This window comes from Micromonas pusilla (assembly GCF_000151265.4).
Source record: "Micromonas pusilla CCMP1545 genomic scaffold MICPUCscaffold_4, whole genome shotgun sequence".
NCBI classification, from domain to species: Eukaryota; Viridiplantae; Chlorophyta; class Mamiellophyceae; order Mamiellales; family Mamiellaceae; genus Micromonas; species Micromonas pusilla.
In genome coordinates, this window is record NW_003315885.1 from 1,338,414 (window position 1) to 1,356,405 (window position 17,992).

The 17,992-nt window shown below is 66.3% G+C and overlaps 8 protein-coding genes across 8 annotated transcripts; 4 read left to right on the forward strand and 4 right to left on the reverse strand.

Annotated features, from left to right (window-relative positions):
* Window positions 1-508: 508 nt before the first annotated feature.
* On the reverse strand, window positions 509-1,702 carry MICPUCDRAFT_67602 (uncharacterized protein; the record flags this gene model as incomplete). Its single annotated transcript, XM_003058210.1, has 1 exon — window positions 509-1,702. One exon carries the CDS (start codon window positions 1,700-1,702, stop codon window positions 530-532), a length of 1,173 nt encoding a protein of 390 aa, XP_003058256.1. The 3' UTR covers window positions 509-529.
* Window positions 1,703-3,058: 1,356 nt separating this feature from the next.
* Window positions 3,059-7,126, reverse strand: MICPUCDRAFT_57558 (uncharacterized protein; the record flags this gene model as incomplete). The annotated part of the gene is made up of 1 exon (XM_003058211.1): window positions 3,059-7,126. One exon carries the CDS (start codon window positions 7,124-7,126, stop codon window positions 3,149-3,151), a length of 3,978 nt encoding a protein of 1,325 aa, XP_003058257.1. The 3' UTR covers window positions 3,059-3,148.
* A 226-nt stretch (window positions 7,127-7,352) lies between these two features.
* PF20 (central pair associated wd-repeat protein) lies at window positions 7,353-9,444 on the forward strand (the record flags this gene model as incomplete). The annotated part of the gene is made up of 2 exons (XM_003057838.1): window positions 7,353-7,604; window positions 7,764-9,444. 2 exons carry the CDS (start codon window positions 7,353-7,355, stop codon window positions 9,339-9,341), a joined length of 1,830 nt encoding a protein of 609 aa, XP_003057884.1. The 3' UTR covers window positions 9,342-9,444.
* Window positions 9,332-10,962, reverse strand: MICPUCDRAFT_70833 (Mov34/MPN/PAD-1 family protein). The gene is made up of 3 exons (XM_003058212.1): window positions 10,674-10,962; window positions 10,425-10,517; window positions 9,332-10,228 (listed from the first exon to the last, which is right to left on the reverse strand). Exons 1-3 carry the CDS (start codon window positions 10,855-10,857, stop codon window positions 9,501-9,503), a joined length of 1,005 nt encoding a protein of 334 aa, XP_003058258.1. The 5' UTR covers window positions 10,858-10,962; the 3' UTR covers window positions 9,332-9,500.
* A 418-nt stretch (window positions 10,963-11,380) lies between these two features.
* Window positions 11,381-14,527, forward strand: MICPUCDRAFT_39493 (uncharacterized protein; the record flags this gene model as incomplete). The annotated part of the gene is made up of 2 exons (XM_003057839.1): window positions 11,381-12,121; window positions 14,072-14,527. 2 exons carry the CDS (start codon window positions 11,381-11,383, stop codon window positions 14,525-14,527), a joined length of 1,197 nt encoding a protein of 398 aa, XP_003057885.1.
* Window positions 14,528-14,678: 151 nt separating this feature from the next.
* On the reverse strand, window positions 14,679-15,149 carry MICPUCDRAFT_57563 (uncharacterized protein; the record flags this gene model as incomplete). The annotated part of the gene is made up of 1 exon (XM_003058213.1): window positions 14,679-15,149. The coding sequence occupies one exon, from the start codon at window positions 15,147-15,149 to the stop codon at window positions 14,679-14,681; it is 471 nt and encodes a 156-aa protein (XP_003058259.1).
* Window positions 15,150-15,356: 207 nt separating this feature from the next.
* On the forward strand, window positions 15,357-16,653 carry MICPUCDRAFT_47146 (uncharacterized protein; the record flags this gene model as incomplete). The annotated part of the gene is made up of 2 exons (XM_003057840.1): window positions 15,357-15,602; window positions 15,776-16,653. The coding sequence occupies 2 exons, from the start codon at window positions 15,357-15,359 to the stop codon at window positions 16,613-16,615; spliced, it is 1,086 nt and encodes a 361-aa protein (XP_003057886.1). The 3' UTR covers window positions 16,616-16,653.
* Window positions 16,654-16,724: 71 nt separating this feature from the next.
* MICPUCDRAFT_57565 (uncharacterized protein) lies at window positions 16,725-17,840 on the forward strand (the record flags this gene model as incomplete). The annotated part of the gene is made up of 1 exon (XM_003057841.1): window positions 16,725-17,840. The coding sequence occupies one exon, from the start codon at window positions 16,725-16,727 to the stop codon at window positions 17,838-17,840; it is 1,116 nt and encodes a 371-aa protein (XP_003057887.1).
* Between the last annotated feature and the right edge of the window lie 152 nt (window positions 17,841-17,992).

A 17,992-nucleotide genomic window follows, 5' to 3' on the forward strand; every position in this document is an offset into this window, starting at 1 on the left:
GAAGGACGAGAAGGCGATCGGAGACATGTACAAGAACTGGACGCAGCGCACGCACAAGAGCGTCAACGCGACGGGCTCGCAAGAGGACCCGCTGTCGTCCGGCGGCGGCGGGAAAGGACGCGGGCTCGGGCGGTTCAAGTACCGGCACCACAAGTCCGCCGAGGACGCGCAGGGGGCCGGAGGACGAGGCGGCGGCGGTGGATGGGGCGGCGGCGGCGGCGACGACGACGGCGGCGAGCTCAAATCCCGCGACCAGATCAGGAAAGAACGCGTCGAGGCGAAGAAGAAGAAGGGCCGCGGCGGCGGAAGAGGCGGCGGCGGTCGAGGCGGCGACGACGGCGGCGGCGGGCGCGGCGGCGGGAGAGGTGGCGGGAGAGGCGGCGGGCGCGGCGGCGGGAGAGGCGGGCGCGGCGGCGGCGGTCGGGGTGGCGGCGGAAGAGGCGGCGGCGGCCGAGGCGGCGGAAGAGGCCGAGGCCGTCGATGATCGACCAGACGTCGCGTTGGGTTTGGAAAAGTTTCTCTCGGATCATCAGGGCTTCCCTCCTTCTACTTCACCCCTCAGCTCCTCCGCAGCCTCCGCGGTCTCCGCGTCCACGCCGCTCTCTCCCGCGGCGACCGCGTCCGCGCGCTCGTCTAAGATCCCTAACGCGTTCTCGTCTAACCGCCACAGCATCGCGCCGCCGCATTCCCACGCGACGGATCCGTACCTCGTCTCAATCTCCGGCACGATCCCTTTGCTCACGACGTAATTCACGCCCACTTGCGTCGGCGATTTCTGCACGCCGCCGCCCACCATCGAACCTAAGAACGCGAGGAGGCGGCACTGCGCCTGGTCGCACTCCGCGTGCGTCACGTTCGTGACCCTGGATCCCTCGCCCAGGGGATCGACCGCGAGCACGCCGACGCCGCGCGATTTGCACGCGTCGACGTCGCCGTTTTCCAACGCCGATCGGTCCGCGAGCGAGAACGCGACGCGATTGAACGCCACCTTGATCTCCGGGGTGTCCTTCAGCGCGTCCACGAGCTTACCGACCGCGTCCCCGTTGAACCCGTCCACGGCGATGACGTTCCCGCACGCGCCGAGCTCCCACGCGGCGACGATCCCCTCCGCGAGTCGCGCGACGTTTTCTCCATCCTCCCCCGGGTCGGCGCGGAGGCAAAACACGTCCGGCTCGCACCCGCCCGCGGCGATCGTGTGCGCTTGGAGGATGTCCTTCACCGTCCCGCCGCCGCCGCTCGCGTCGTCGACGTCGACGATCGCGTACGTCATCGGCGCTCGCACCCCGGGCAACTCCGCGGCCTCGGAGACGGACCAGTACCCTTCGTACTCTTTCGCGAGGCGCAGCTCCTCGGGGGACGCGGCGCCGATGAGCAGGTACCCGCGATCGATCGCGGCGACGTACGCGTTCGCGTCGTCGCTCCCGCCCGTCCATCCTTTCACGCTCAAGGCTACCGCGGAGACGTCCAGAGGGCCCATGGTCACGATGTCGTAGTCCGGGAGCTCCGGCGCGTCGTCGTCGTGCGGGTTCGCGCTCGCTTGCGTCGCGGATTTCGTCGCGACGCGCTGTTTCCCTCGCTCTTTCTTCGATCTCCCCATGGCGAGAAGCGCTCTCGACGGGGACGCGAACGCGCGGGAGGAGGTTACGCTGCGGATGCGGGCGGAGGTCGCGCTCGTCGTGAACGACGCGCGCGCTCCGAGCATCGCGCAACCGGGTGGCGCGACTCGAAATGAGTGTGAAATTGACCTAACCCTGAAGATATCATATGACTCGAGTTCTCCACGTCGATCGCGCTCACTCGTTAGCGCGCGATACGAGCGACGCGCGCGCTCGAGTGAACTCCGCACATCGCACCGAATCGCTCGGCGTCGTCGTCGTCCCACGACATCGACCCGCCGCCGTCATGTCCGCGGCGCGCGCGGTGTCGAGCGGCGTCCATCGCGCGGCGTCCGCGCGCGCGTCGAGATCGTCGTCGTCGTCGACGGCACCGTCGACGTCCTCTCGACCTCCCCACACGAACGACGCCGCCCCCGCGATCCCTCGCCGCGCCGCGCTCGTCGCGATGACCACCTCGCTCGCGATCCACGCGCGTCGCGCGACCGCGGAGAAGCTCTCCGACGCCGCGGAACTCGCGAGGCTGGCGTCCTCCGAACCCGACCCAGAGGTCGCGATAGACCTATGGGACGCCGTGATGGACCTCGCGGCGGCGTCCGGGGAGGCGTCCGCGCCCGCGGGCGGCGCGTGGGCGGCCGCTCGCGGCGACGTCCTCGCGTCGTTGCGACGCTGGCGCGACGCCGCGGACGCGTACGCGTCCGCGGCCGCCGCGCTGTCGAAAGGCAAAGGCGCGGACGGCCTCAAGACGGCGATGGCGTACGACGGCGAGTCGCTCGCGCTCGGCGCGCTCGGGGACTGGACCGGCGCGACGGACGCCAGCCGCCGCGCGCTCGCCGCCGCGGGGCTCGCCGGGGTCGCATCTTCATCCGCGGACGTCCCGACGACGGCGCCGTGCGCGGGGCTGCGAGGCGGCGCGCCCACGATCGCGCAGCGGCTGGACTTCAACGCCGCGATGGCGCGGTGGGGCGCCGGGGACGTCGCGGCGGCGGCGGCGGCGCTGCGGCGGCTCGACAAGGGCCCGGAGCCGGACGCGGGGTACCCGCAGTTTTGGGAAGCGCGCGCGGCGTTGACCGCGGCACTGTGGGCGTCGAACGCGAAACCGGCCGCGGAGGCGGAGTGGGTCAGCTTCTGTCGACCGGTGAAGGCGAACCCGCCGGCGACGCCGTCGAACGGCGTGCGGGCGGCGGTGAACAGAGCGGCGCAGATGCAATTCGACGGGTACGGCGCGTTGATGGATAAACGGTGCGAGGACTTCACGTCGGGGACGCCGCTGCCGTGCAACGACGCGGGGATTCCGGGGAGCGCGGGGTCGAGCGCGCCGTGCGCGATATTCACGCCGGAGGAGGCGCGGAGTCGGCTGTGGCCGCCGGAGGCGGTGGACGCGTTGGCTGAGTTTTTGAAGGAGGGACCCGAGTATGTCTTGCGGGCGTCGGAGATGGCGAGGTGAGGTGTTTCGTTGAGGTAGACTACAGTATCATACGTTATGATGACTACGCGCGATGCGAAGCTCGCTCGCGTTAGCGAGAGCGCGAGCGTCATTCCTTCCTGTCCGGGACCTCGAGCGCGTGCAGTTTATCGTCCCGGCATCCGATGTAAATCCGCTCGACGAATCTGTCGCCGCCGCGGAACGCGATCGGCGCGGGGGATGAAAACACCGCCGCCGGTAACGTCTCGATCGCTCGGAGCTTCGCGACGCCGCCCTCATCGAACGTCACGACGCCGACCTCGCCGGTGTCCCACGCGGCCACGATGTCCATGAGTAAATGATTCTCGTAGCCGGGCGCGAGAAACGCCGGCGCCGCGCGAATGCGGCCTTTGCGTTGCACGCGCCAGATTTCATCCGGGTCCTCGAAGGTGTGGTATCCCCCGTCCGAGTAGTCCTCGTACGGATTGTCCGCGTACCCGTAGTGGTCCTCTGAGCCCTCGCCGTCGTCGCATAAGTAACCGATCAGCGACCCGTGCGCGGTGGCGACGATGAGCATATTGCGAACGCTGAAACCGTTGCCAAACTCCTCCATCGAGGCGAGCGGGGCGTATATCGGCGCGCCCGTTTCGATCTTCCACGCGTGCGCGGCGTGTGGATCTTCTGGACGACCTCCGAAACCGTGTTCGGTCGGGAAACCCTCGATCACGCCGTCGACGTTCGCGACGGCGACGATGCCGGTGTGTTTCAGAAACACCGGGGACGAGAACACGGGCACAAAGTCCCCGCCATCCTCGAAGTCGGACCAGTGCGCGCCCACCGCCCAACGCACGGCGTCCTTCGGTTTCTTTTCCCAATACTCGGGGGCGGCGCACTTGAAGACGACGTCGAGGCTGACGGCGACGACCACGCCCGCCAACGTCGCGAATACGACGCAGTCGTTCGACGTGTTTCTCCAGCCTTCGCGGTCGACTTCGCCGTGCACGCACACGCACGGCGCGGCGACGCCGACGAAGTTCTTCACGTGAAACTCGCCCTCTCCGTCTGGGCCGAGGCCTTTGCCGAGCGCGCTCAGGCTCCATATCGCTCGACGTTTCGAGTGACTCAGCGCGAACGCGGCGCCGCCGTGAGACATGCCAAAGACGAGATAATCTCGCGTGAGATTCTCGTCGTTTGGGTCGTTCGAGCCGACGATCTGAATGTCTTCCGGTTTTCGTCGATACCCCGTGAGCTCGCCCTTGCACTCGCCGCCGGTGTCGTACGACCACAGAATTTCGCCGTCGGCGACGGCGATGAAGTACACGTGTCCATCCAGACACGGCACCGCGACGACGGTGTTCTTCGCATCCGCGACGCAAGCGCCGGCTTCCACGCGCCCCGGGAGGTTCGTCCGCCACAACACCTCGCCGTCGAACGCGCGCGCGCACACGACCTCCGCGCTGTGCGAGCCGATGACGACCCTCCACGTGCCGTCGCCGGATTCGCCCGCGACGCGAAACACGAGCGGGCGCGCGTCGACGCACCTGCCGAGCTTCGCGTCCCAGACGTGACGTAAAGGCTTCGCGTCTTCTATCGTGGTGTGCGCGGCACCGGGAGGCGGCGGCTCGTCGACCTCTTCCCACGAGGAATCGTCACTCCCGTCGTCGTCGTCTTCGTCGCTGTCGGAGGCCCAGGAAGGTTTCTCAGGTTTCTCCCTCATTCCAATGGCTAAATCGGCCTTCAAAAATGCTGCGATCGCATCGGCTCGACGTAAATCGTACACTTTCAAAGCGTCGATACGAAGCATGTGCGCCAAAGCCGCGGCGTCCGGGGAGGCGGCGCCGAATTCGAAAAAATCATCCAACATTCCGTATTTGTCGTCGCCCAGGATTTTACGCATCATCTCCAAGACCTCGTCCGCGGTGTTCACCTCACCGATCTTAAAATTCAGAGCGCGCGCGAGATCCGGAAACGGCAGCGCGGCGCGATCCACCTTCCCGGACGCGGTCATCGGCAGCGAATCGAGCGTCGTGATCGCGTTCATCGTCGGCGTCGCGATTCTCGGAACGCCGCGAGCGCGACACGCCTCGATGACGCGTCGCGACATCGCATCGCTATTTCCTCGCGTTCGTCCACGCACGACGATGTACAGCGCGACGAGTCCCCCGATGTCCCATCCCTCGTCCCAATCCCCTTCGTCGTTCCATTCCCCTTCGTCGATCGCGCGAAAAAACTTCGCGACAGCGCGCTCCACCCCGTCCACGCTGCTCGCCGCGGCCTCTACCTCTCTTAAACTCACGCGCTCGCCGAACACTTTCACGATGTCGTCGCTCCGGCCCTGAAGGGTGATACACGCGCCGCCGCGACCTGTAGAAGACTGCTTGAACATTCCGAGGTCGCCCGTGCGAAACGCGCGAATGCCTGCAGCGTTCTTATCGGGCAAGCCGTCCCCAAAAAGGGCTCCGAGCGTGGTGAATCTCTCGTCGTCTTCGTCGTCTTTGTCATCGCCATCCGCTGGAAGGTACCCAGCGGCGACGCAGTCGCCCGCGACGACGACCTCGCCGGTTTCGTTCATCTCTTTGACCACGAACCACCCGTTCGTTTCCTCGTCTTTCTTCATGAGTAAGACGATCGAGCATTCGCCCATTCGCATCGGGTACCCCACCGGCGCTTCCTCGGGGAGTTCCCCGCCGTTAAACGAGGTCATTTCCGCTTCGAAGTTGTCGTCGTCGCGCCCGAACTGCATGAATTTATCGAAACTGTGGACGTCACTACTTCTGGAGCAGTAGAACCCGCATCCGAGGGCGTCGCCGGATACCTCCGTGGAGCCGTACAGGTTGTACACGGTGGGCCCTTTTCCGTCTGCGACGTCGTACAATTCATTCTCCTCCCAAAAACTCCACCACTGTAATTTGGTGATCTGCAGCGGCTCGCCGCTCGACACGACCGTGCACAGCTGCAAATGATCAACAGGGTAATCGCCCATTTGTAAGACCATTTGCAGAATGCGGAGCAGCATAGTCCACATCGACGCTGTCACCGTCACGCGCGTGACTCGACCGTTTACCACCGCTTTCGCGAGTGTCGTCGCCTTGAACCTGGCGTCGCCGTCGCCGCCGCCGCGCGTGAAGAATCTAAAAGTCACGTCTCTCGTAGTCATGGTTTCCACGTCCTCGTCGCACAGGAACTTGCACATCGCCGCTTCATAGCTCGTGTACTCCCAGTTCACGACGACGGAGACCCGACCGCGCAGCAGCGGCGCGAATATCTCGTTCACGGAGTCCACGAACCCCACCGCGGTGCTCAGACACCCGCGTTCGCGCCCCTCGTCCGGCGCGCGCGGCAGCTCCCACGCGGCGCGCGCTAACACCCCGCGGTGCGTCCCGAGCACGCCCTTCGGCGTCCCGGTGGACCCGGACGTGTACATTACGTAGCACACGTCCGAGAGCACGACGTCATCGCCCTCCGCCGCGGACGCGAGCGTCGCCGCAGCGGCGCGCGCTTTCGCCTTCGTCACCGATTTCGGCGCCCGCGTGGTGAACGTCGCGACGTTCGCCGCCGGCATCGACGTCGGCGCGAAGACGTCGCACGCCTCGTCGCGCGGCGCGCGCAGGACGATCACGCCGTCCACGCGCGCGCTCTTGACGACGGCGCGAAGCCGCGGCGTCGACCACCCCGGGTCGAGCGGCACGAACGCGGCCTCGCAGGCGAGGATCGCGATCAGCGCGGCGACGTACTCCGCGGAGGGATCGGCGTAGACGCCGACGAGCGGAGGAAGCGCGCGGCCGTCGCGGTCGCGTCGCGCGGGCGTCCTCGCGCGCGCGCGCGCGAGGATCGGCTTCAGCGCGTCCACGATCGACGCCGCGTGCGACCATACCGCGCCGTGCGTCACGCGCTCGTCGTACGCGTCGTCGGCGTCCGTCGCGCATCGCAGGAACAGCGTCGATTCCGAGGATCTTTCGCCGCTCGAGAGGAGCGCGCGAATCGTCGCCCCGACGGTCGCCTTCGCGTCGAATCCGTCCGCGGCGGCGACGCGCGCGTCCGTGGTGGTCCTGGGCGACGTGGGGACGTCGTCGTCCCCGGCCGCGCGCTTACGTCGCTTCCGCGCCATGGCGACTGAAGAGAGAGGCGTGTCGTGATCTCCCCAGGCTTTCGTAAAGTCGACTGCGTGTGCCGACTGCCGATGACCGACCGACCACCGCTCGGTCAACAAAAATGATTCGTTGAAGCGACGCGGTCAAGCGACGCGGCTCATCTCGCGCGCGCGCGTCGATCGCCCCCCCCCCACCCCCCCGCCCGCGCGGCGAACGGTGCATCGCGAACGGCAATAGGCGAGGATGTCGGACGGCGAGTCGTCCGAGTACGAGGAAGTCGACGCCCTGGACGACAGCGACGACGACTTCGCGTACGAGAACCTGAACGTGGAGGAATTCGACGAGCTCGACGACGAACTTCTCGCGGACGATGACGACCTCGAGAGCGCGATGCGATCGCTCAGAGGGCTCACCGGTCTGGACGGGACGATGGTCGGCGGAAGAGACACTGCCTCGCCGGAGATGGCCGCGAGCGAGGTCACGAAGCGACCGGAGGTGCGCGCGCTCGGTCACGCGCGCGGTTGCCTTTTTTAGGGCGAATCGAGGCGATTCTTTGTTTTTTCCGTTGCCCGCCGGCGACGCCCTCGTCGATCCGCGCTCGCGTCGTCGTTCTGACGCCCCCGCGCTCCCATCCCATCCCGCGCTCGATCACAGGTGATGGACGACTTCGTGAGGAACTTCCTCGTCCGCGCCGGGATGACCTCGACGCTGGAAAAGTTTGAAACGGAGTGGTACGAGCTGGAGGCGACGGGGAAGCTGAACAAAGACGCCCTCGGTCCCGTGCCGGACTTGTACAACTCGAACCAGGACCTCAACGACCGCCTGGCGCGGATGCGGCACGACTTGGAGCAAGCGCGCGATGTCGCGGAGCGCGCGAGCGGGACGTGGGATAAGTTTCGCAAAGAGCGCGACTTTCATCGTTTACATCACAAGCGCATCGTCCAGGAGAAGAACAAACTTCTCGCGGACATCAAACGTCTTAGGAAGCACTACGCGCAGTACGAGCCCACGATCGTTGAACTGAAGCGAAAGTACGAGCTCGCGATGAAGAGCAAGATGCTGACGCAGCTCGAGAGCGACAAGATGTCGGCGAAAGTCAGAGAGTTTCAGAGCGCCGAGCAAAAGAAGGAGAGCGCCGCGGCGTCGAAAGAGAAGAAGCGTCTCGCCGAGGAAGCGCGCGCCGAGAAGGCCAAGAAGGACGCGATGCGATCCGCCACCGCGGTCGCGGAGGAGAAGGCTGCGCGGGCGTCCATGAGCATGACGATGACCGCGAAGAACGGCGACGCGGTGATGAAGACGACGTTGAGGGAGAACCCGTTCGCCAACGTCGAATTCGACCCGGTGTCCGTGGAGCACTTCGCGTTGGAGAAGACCTTCAAGGGCCACATGATGTCCGTCTCGAACCTCGCGCTGCACCCGAAGAAGTCCATCGTCGCGACCGCGTCGGACGACGCGACGTGGAAGATGTGGGACCTGCCGAGCGGGGATTTGATCATGAGCGGCGACGGCCACAAAGACTGGGTCTCCGGCGTCGGCTTTAACCCCGCGGGGACGCATTTGGTCTCGACGTCTGGAGACTGCACGGTGAAGATTTGGGACTTCAAACAGAAGCGATGCACGGTGACGTTCGCGGAGCACGGGCAGGCGGTGTGGAACGCGTGCTTCCACGACAGCGGCGACTTCGTCGCGTCGTGTTCGCTCGACCACAGCGCGCGCCTGTGGGACCTTCAATCGAACCGGTGCAGGATGGCGTTTCGCGGGCACGTGGACTCGGTGAACGAGGTGTGCTGGCAGCCCTTCACCAACTGCCTCGCGACCGGCTCTTCGGACAAGACCGTGAGCACTTGGGACGCGCGGAACGGCCGCTGCGCGCAGACCTTCTACGGCCATCTAAACTCGTGCAACCACCTGTCGTTCAACACGAAAGGGGACAAGCTCGCGTCGTGCGACGCGGACGGCGTCGTGAAGCTCTGGGACGTGCGCATGGTCGCCGAGCTGCTGACGGTGGACTGCGGGCCGCACCCCGCGAACAAGGTGGTCTTCGACCGCGCCGGGGAGACGGTCGCTGTCGCGAGCGACGACGGCACGGTGAAGTGTTTCGGCGCGGATCACGGCGAGATGGTGGCTGAGCTCGCGGGGCACGACGACGCGGTGCAAGCCGTCGCGTTCGATCCGCACGGGAAGTTTGTCGTGTCGTGCGGGAGCGACGCGACGTTCCGGTTGTGGAACTGAGCCGAGCCGCGCGTCGACGCTGCCATCAAAATTAGTCTACCACGTGATGAGTACACGTGAGCGACGCGCGGGCTGTGAATATCGAGCTCCACGAGCGTCGCCGAGAATATGTCTCCCGTAGTACACGTAGGTCGTCGCGCGAGCTACCGCGCGACGCGTTCACTTCGCGTCGTCCTTCTTCGCCTCGGCGGCGTCCCCGCCCTCCTCCTCCTTCGCGCTCTCCGGGCCTTCCTTCCCGTCCTTCTTCGGGTTCGCCGCCGCGGCAGCCGCGGCGTCTAGCTCCTTCTCCTTCTCTTTCATGATCTGCTTGTTGTTGATCAGATCGTGCAACGCGATCACCGATCGAATCAACGACGAGAGGTACGTCACGAGCATCATGTCGTTCGTCTTCACCGCGAACGCCTTGACGTACGACTCCATGTTCAGGTTCGGGAGGAGGTTGAAAGCGTCCTGCAGGTGCCCCAAAATTTCGTGGTTCACCGGCAGCGTCCCGTCCACGACGTGGTCCATGTACTTCTTAATCTCCCTCAGCCGCGTCTCTAACCCGTTCAGCGAGTGAATCTTTTCGCTGACTTGCGTCGCGAGCGTGCTCACCGTGTTATCCTTCACGTCCCTCAGCAAGTGCTCGACGCCGATCTCCTCCGCCTCGAACGCTTCTATCGACGACGGCAAGTGCGTGAACGTCTTCTCCTCCTTCTGCGTCCCGTCGTCCCGGATCTCTTGCTCCGCGGCGTACGCGGACGTCGGTATCCCGACCATGTCCGGCCGCACGTCGACGATCACAAACACCGGGTTCGGGTGGTAGTCCGAGATGAGCGCCTGGATGTCGAGGTCGTTCGTTCGGATCTTCGGGCCGGTGCTGTACCACCCGACGATCTTTTCTTTGGCTGTTAACAACAGAGGATGGGCACGACAGAGCAGAGGGTGGGCGGTGAGGGATGGTCAGCGCGGTGCGCGGGCGGGCGGGCGGGCGGGGGGATCGCGTCGCGTCGCCGCGCCGATCGCTCGTCGGCGTCGACGGTTTTGAAAAGGAAAAGGACGGCTCGCCAGATCTGAGGATCGACGCTGAGGGGGGGCGCGGACCGTTGATCCTGCGGAACATCCCGCACATCTTCTCCAGGTACGAGTGATCGAGGAACCAGATGCTCGGGTCGTTCTCGTCCTCCTCGAACGGCACTGCGCGCGTGTGCGGCGAGGGGGTTGGGAAGCGGCGCGCGTCAGTTGCAGGACGCGATGAGAGCGACGGGGTTCGAGAGCCAAGATCTGAGACGACGAGCGACGACGACGGGCCACGGCGGGGATCGAGCCGGGGCAATCGAGCGCGGAACGCACCCGCGAACGAGCTCGTCACGTCCAACCGCCCCTTCCTCGCCTCGCCCAGCAAAACCCCGATGACCCGCTTGCTCTCGGTGTCATCCTCCTCGACGCGTCGGAAGTGGTCCACGACGGAGAGGAGCACCAGAGGGTGGACGACGACTTCTTCGTACAGCCCCTTCTTCACGACCTGGCCGTCCATGATCGCCGTCCTTCGCGCGATCCTAGGTCCTAACTTCGATGTCCTCGGCCGCGATCGCGCCGTTACGCGCTCGCGTCGCGTGTTGTGGCCGCGCGGGCTCTCCGTCTCCTCGTCCTTTTAGGGAAAAATGGCATCGATCGCGCGGCGAACGGGCGGAAAGACAGGTCGGAAAGACCGACCGCTGCGGCGGGCGTGACGACAGCGACACTACGATCCGGCGGGCGATCTCGCGCAGACGCGGGCGCACGGCGCCACGCACGGGGAGACACACGAAGCGCACGGGCACGCACGCACTTCCGAAGACGAGGTCGCAGTCCTCCACACGCCCGCCGCGCTTTCACGCGCTTGAGGACCGCGCGCGCGCGCGCCGAGGGAGGTCCGTCCCGGGAGAGGTGCCGATTCCGCCGCCGCCGAATCGTCCGATCGATCCTCCTTCGCGATGGGAGTCCCCGCCTTCTACCGATGGCTCAGCGAGAAATACCCGCTCATCATCAAGGACGTGATCGAGGACGAGCCATGGGACATGGACGGAAACACGTGCCCCGTGGACTGCAGCGCGCCGAATCCGAACGGGCAGGAGTTCGACAACCTGTACCTCGACATGAACGGGATCATCCACCCGTGCTTCCACCCGGAGGACCGCCCGGCGCCGACGACGGAGGAGGAGGTTTTCGAGTGCATCTTCGACTACATCGACCGCCTGTTCGCGATGATTCGACCGAGGAAGCTGCTGTACATGGCGATCGACGGCGTCGCGCCGAGGGCGAAGATGAACCAGCAGCGCAGCCGTCGATTCCGCGCCGCGCAAGAGGCGCAGGAGAAAGAAGAGGAGGAGGAGAAACTTCGCGAGACCCTACGAGCGGAAGGGGTCAAAGTCCCGGATAAGGTGAAGAGCGAGGCGTTCGACTCGAACGTCATCACCCCCGGGACGCCGTTCATGGGGAGACTTTCCGCGGCGTTGCAGTATTACGTCCATCAACGCTTGAACACGGATCCGGGATGGAGGGGCGTCAAGGTCATCATGTCCGACGCGTCCGTCCCGGGCGAGGGCGAGCACAAGGCGATGCACTACATCAGACAACAGCGAGGCTTGAACGGGTTCGATCCGAACACGCGGCACGTCGTGTACGGCCTAGACGCGGATCTCATCATGCTCGCGCTCGCGACGCACGAGCCGAATTTTCACATCTTACGCGAAGTCGTGTTCCAGAAGAACGCGCCGCCGCCGGACGTCCCGTCGACCCGGGATCAGATCATGGGCGAAGTTCCAAAGTCGAAAGTCTCGATCGCGAGGAAGCCGTACCAGCTCCTGTCCGTCGCGGTCTTGAGGGAATACCTCGCGCTCGACTTGAGGCCTATCTCGTCGCACGGCGGCGCCGTGGAGCTGCCGTTCAAGTTTGACGTCGAACGCCTGTTCGACGACTTCATCTTCATGTGCTTCTTTGTCGGGAACGATTTCTTGCCGCACTCGCCGACGCTGGAGATCCGCGAAGGCGCGATTGACCTCATCATGACGATATACCGGCAGAATCTCGCGCACTTGGGCGGGTACCTGTGCTGCGACGGCAAGCCCGACTTGGGAAGAGTCGAGAAGTTTGTCGCAGCGGTCGGCGTGCACGAGGAAGCGATCTTCCAAAAGCGCGCGAGAACGGAGGCGAGACAGAAATCCCGACGCGAGCGCGATAAGAACATGGGGAAGCAGTTCTGCCGCGAGTTCCAGCGCGGGCACTGCTCGCGAGGGGAGTCGTGTAAGTTTATGCACGCGGCGATTGAAAAGAAACGGCTAGGCGGGTCGATCAACGCGTCCGATCGCGCGCCGCAGGCCGCGCCGGATCAGCTCCCAGGGGGCATGCGCGCGCTCGGGAGGAACGCGCCGCCACCGCCGCCGCCGCCGCCGAGTTCGAAAGGCCCCGCGGTGCTCGCGGCGACGGGGGAGGCGAACAAGAGCGCCGCGGATTCTTTACGCGCGGCGCTGCTCGGGAAGGGAAAAAGAACCGCCCCGGAGGCGGACGCCGCGAAGGATGAAGGCGGCGACGCGGAGAAGCGCGCGAAAGGCGATGGGTCGAACGACGTCGGCGACGCGAAGCCGACCGGCGACGCCGCGACCGCGTTTTGGAACGAGCTCGCGGCGGTGCCGACCGCGGACGACGTCGCCGAGGATGGGAAAAAGGCGGAGGCGTTTTTGTCCGAGATGGCCGCGGACGAGTTCAAGAAGAAGCTCGAGAGCACGTTGAAGGATAAGAACGACCGGATCGACGAGATGGACAACGACCCGGTGAAGCTCGGGCAGGACGGGTGGAAAGGGCGGTACTACGCGTCGAAGATGCACGCGACGCCGGAGACGAACGATAAGATCGTTCGAGGGATGGTTGAAGAGTACGTCCGCGGTCTGATCTGGGTGTGTCGGTACTACTACGAAGGCTGCGTGTCCTGGAACTGGTACTACCCGTACCACTACGCGCCGTTCGCGACAGACCTCGTGAACCTCGCGGACATCAACCAAGACTTCGAAGAGGGCGAGCCGTTCCGACCGTTCGAGCAGCTCATGGGGGTGTTACCCGCGGCGTCCTCGCACGCGCTCCCGCCGGCGTTTCACCCGCTGATGAAAGACCCGGACTCCCCGATCGTGGATTTCTACCCGGAGAAGTTCGAACTGGACATGAACGGGAAGCGATTCACGTGGCAAGCCGTCGCGCTCTTGCCGTGGATCGACGAGAAAAGGTTGCTCGCGCAGACGCGGTGCCTCGACGCGACGCTAACGGGCGAAGAGAAGAGACGGAACACGATCAACATCGAGACGTTGCTGTGCCACGTCTCGCACCCGCTGTCGAGAGAGATTTACGAGCTCGAGGACTCCGCGGGGGACGCGAGAGGGGCGTCGCGGTGTAAGAAAACGAAGCAGATGACCCCCGCGGCGTCCGGTTCCATGAACGGCACGATGGTGCTCGTCCCGGGGGAGACGTGCCCGGCGCGAATGAAATCGCCGATGAAATCTAAGCCGGACGTCGAGAACAACCAAGTCCTCGCCGTCGGGTACAAGATCCCGAAACCCCTCGAGCGGTTCGTACCCCCCGTGCTCATGCCCGGCGCGAAGGTCCCGGATCCTATCGTCAGCGAGCGCGACGCGCCGCCGCTGCCGAAGCTGTGGCACGAGGACCAGCCGCGGATGGGCGGCGCGGTGGAATACCCGCACCCGTCGCGCGGCGTCTCTCAGGGCGCGCCGGGGTCGATGTACGGCGGGAACCGCGGCGGTCCCGGGCCTGGGTTGTCGCAGGGCGCGCACAGGCTGTTACAGGCGAGCGTGCACGCGGGCGTCGGCGGCGGCGGCGCGAGCGGCGTGATGCAGTACGGTCACCACCCCGGACCCGGACCCGGAGGGATGCCGCTGGGGGGACACCGCGGGCCTTACGGCGGCGGGCCGCCCCTGGCGCAGCAGGGGTACCCCGGGCCGCCGCCGCCGGGACCGCCGATGATGTACGGGCATCAGGGGCAGCAGTACCCTGGGCCGCCGCAGATGGGAGGGTTCCCGGGTCCGCCGCCGCGCGGGCAGCAGTATCCGGGGTATCCGGGGCCGCCGGGGCCGCCTCGCGGCGGCGGGAACAGTTTCGCGGCGCTGGGGAACCTGCCTCCGCGCGGGGGGAACAACGATCCGCGGTATACCCGGCGGTGAGTGGTCGCGCTGTCTCGTGATGCGATAGACGCGAACGTGTTCGCGCGCGTGTTGTAAAAGAGCTACTTGCTATGCCTTGCTATGTCTCGAGACGCGGTCCTTCCTCCCTCGCTCGCGATGGCTCCCGTTCCCCACCCCCCCACATCTTCGCCTACTTCGCGAGGTTCGGCCGGTTCCGACTCGCGGTGACGAGCTCCGCGAGGAGCTTGATCCGCTCCGCGCGGCACACGGCGACGATGTCTATCAAGTCGATCAGCCGCTGGTTCACTTTCCGTCGCACGCTCTCCGCGGCGACGCCCGTGTTGCTCTCCCTCTCCGACGGCCCTCCGCGCTCTTGCGCGTGAAGGATGCTGTCGATCATGTCTCGCGTGTCCGTGTTGTACACCGGCGCGCCCACGGTCAGCGCCGGGAGTAAATGCTCCGCGCCGACCTGCGAAACTTGCTCGGTGAGGACGCCGAGGAGGTGGAAGTCCTCCGCGGCCTGCGCCTCGGACGCGGTGACGACCTCCTTCACGAATTCTTTGCACTCCGCGAGCGTCGCGCACTCGCCTCGCGCGTGCAACGACTTGAGATGGTCCTTGATCTTCACGAGGTTCTCGCTGTGTTGCGACGTGGACGTCATCGCGAGCGCCGCGGTACCTCGCGCGACGGCGTTTGATGCCGCGATCGTGCGACTCGCGCGACGACGACTGACGGCGCGGGCGCGAAGTCGGGCGGGCTCTCTGTTCTCGTGAGTCAGGTATCAGGTGCTCTGTTTCAAGTTGGAGCAGATCGCGGCGCCGGGCGGCGCACACGCTCGGGGCGCAGCGGCACGAAGCAGGATCCGACGATGGCGGCCGCCGTCGCGTCCGCGCCGAAACTGAGCGTTGAGTACGACGCCGAGCCCCCTCGCGATGACGTCGCGTTCTATGGGTCCCTGGACGCGCGCGCGGCGTTGCCTTACCTCGCGGTGAGCGGGAACACAGGTCGCGGGATGTGGATCGGGTCCCCGCCGGAGCCCCCCGAGGACGACGGGGAGACCACGGACGAGGACTCCGACGAGGACTCCGACGACGGCGCGGACGTGGATTTACAGGTGCGCGCGACGCCCTGACACGTCGTCGTCGCGCCGCGCGCCGCCGCGCGGTTGATCGGATCTCGTCCCGCCTCTTCGTCTCCGGTCGCTCAGATCGATCTTTACCCACCCCTCCCCATCACTCGCCGACGCCCACCCCCGCCCCATGCCCACCCCCCTCGACGTCGTCGCAGGACTGGCAGGTCGCGAAGCAGCGCGAGGAGAGGAAGGACATCGCGCTCGAGATGGCGAGGCTGTGGAAGGAAAACCCCAAGCAGTGGCTCATAAAGTCGAAAGTCGCGTGGGCGATCCGGCACGAGTCCAAGCGAAAGCGGACGCGGCACGACATCCCGACGATCAACGCGGACAGAATTCCAGCGGGCGAGTTCGTCAAGGGCGAGGGACGGACGACGAAGAACTCCGAGCGCGCGGGAACGGTCGGCGCGCCGAAACGCCCGGCGCGAAGCGGCGTGCCCGGACGGTCCACGGTGTCTCTCAAGATGCTTGTCGACGACGGTAAGTGCAACCCAGGGCACGACGCGCTGTGGATCACGTACCAGAACCAGACGTGGAGCGGCGAGCTCAGCGCGGACGGGATCATAACGTTCCAAGGGAAGACGTTTAACTCGCCATCCGCATGGGCGATCTACGTGAAGAGGCTCGCGAACCCTGGGAAAAAAGCGGACGACGGCTGGAAGTCGGTTCGCTACGGGCACGAGGAAGGGCCGATGCTGGACGACCTGAAGCACGAGTACCTCCGCGGCGAGTCCGGGGCTGGGCTCAAGGGCTCCTCGGGCGGCGGCGGCGGCGGCGGCGCGGGGATGGCGACGAAGCCTCAGCAAAGGGGGGCGACGGCGACGCCGGAGACCACGGAAGCGACGGCGACGCCTGAGGCCACGGAAGCGACGGCGACGCCGGAGGCGACGGCGACGGACGACGGCGGCGGCGCGGTGAGCGGCGGAGGGACGAAGCGCGCGGCGGAGGACGAGGCGGAGGGCGGAGTGGCGGCGAAAGCGCCGAGGACGGACAGCTAGAGAACGACCACGTTTAAACGAGTTGATTTTTTCGCGCGCGTTCTCAGCTGTTACCTTCGTATTAGTCACTTCACTTCCGCGCGACCGCAGCGCCCGCGCGGCGTCCGTCATGAGCGCGGCCGCGGCCGAGACGTCCACGCCACCGACGGAGATTAAGCGTGGACTCGGACTCGGCGCCGCGCGCACGCCTCTGTGGGACGATCCGTGCGCGACCCCTCGCCTCGACGCGCAGCGCCGACGCCTCTTGGCGGACCTTCGCGCGAGCTTCCCGCTCCAAGCGGACGCGGACGCGTGCAGTGTCGTCCTCCTGTGTGACGATATGCGCGTCGACGACAAGGACTGGGCCGCGCTCGTCGTGGCGGAGAAGGACGACCGCGCGTTCTACGTGAAGCCCCTGGACATGTCCGTCGCGCTCCCTCGGACGCCGCCGAGGGCCTCTGCAAGCTGTAAAGGCGCTGAGACGGCGTCGGAGCCGCGCCCGCTCGTGACGCTCTCCGTGTCCGACTACCCGGTCTGCGCCGTCGAGGGGTGCTGCATCATGGATCGCATGCGATTCAGCTCCGCGATACGCCAAGCGACGGTGGAAGAGCGGCCCGGCGCGAGCGCCTACCCCACGGCGCTGAGACGCGTGTATCACTTCACGCGAGAAGAAACCGCCGCCGCCGCCGCCGCCGCCGCTGTGGACGAGAAGGACGAGACCGAAGACGAGGACGACGACGGCGTCGTCGTCGAGGAGGGCACGTTCGCGCATCACAACCACCGGGGTTTGCATCGCGCGCCCGCGCCGTCGCCGCTTCGACCGAGACGACTCGACGTCGCGGACGCGCCCGCGGCGGCGGCGGCGGCGGCGGCGGCGGCGGCGAACGCAAAGTCGGGAAAGGAGAACGTCGCCGCCGCCGCGTTGGGCGACATCCCCGAGGAGACCGGCGAGCGGGACGGTCACGAGGACGACGACGCGGCGGCGGAAAGCGGTGCGGACGCGTCGACGCCGTCGTCCGCGCCGTCGAACTGGGCGCACTCGATGTTCGGATCCGACGCCGGCGCGTCGAGCGGCGGCGGCGGCGGCGGCGGCGGCGGCGGCGGGTGCCGACGCGCGAGTCCGGTGGAGACGCTGAGACGAGCGCTCAGAGGCGCCCCGGAAGGCGCGGTGCTCCTGTCTCTGCCCATCGCGGACGTAGAGATGGTTCTGAACGAGGTCGAAGAGCTGCGACGACGGGTAGCGTGAACGATGTTCCGAGCTCGAAGAGCTGCGCGCGAACGCATAACGACGACGACGTCTCATCATTCAAACCACGGATAAGTCTAAACAAAAGTTGCGGAGTTCCGACAGATCCGACGAGAGTAGCGGGCACCTTTCGCAAGGGACACAACCGCCCG

Excerpts from the sequence above, each read along its gene's own strand:
- MICPUCDRAFT_70833 (XM_003058212.1), bottom strand. The coding sequence starts at position 10,857 with ATGGACGGCCAGGTCGTGAAGAAGGGGCTGTACGAAGAAGTCGTCGTC. Across the intron at positions 10,518-10,673 it reads CGTGACGAGCTCGTTCGCGG|TGCCGTTCGAGGAGGACGAG; the intron begins GTGCGTTCCGCG and ends ACACGCGCGCAG. Across the intron at positions 10,229-10,424 it reads GATGTTCCGCAGGATCAACG|CCAAAGAAAAGATCGTCGGG; the intron begins GTCCGCGCCCCC and ends TGTTGTTAACAG.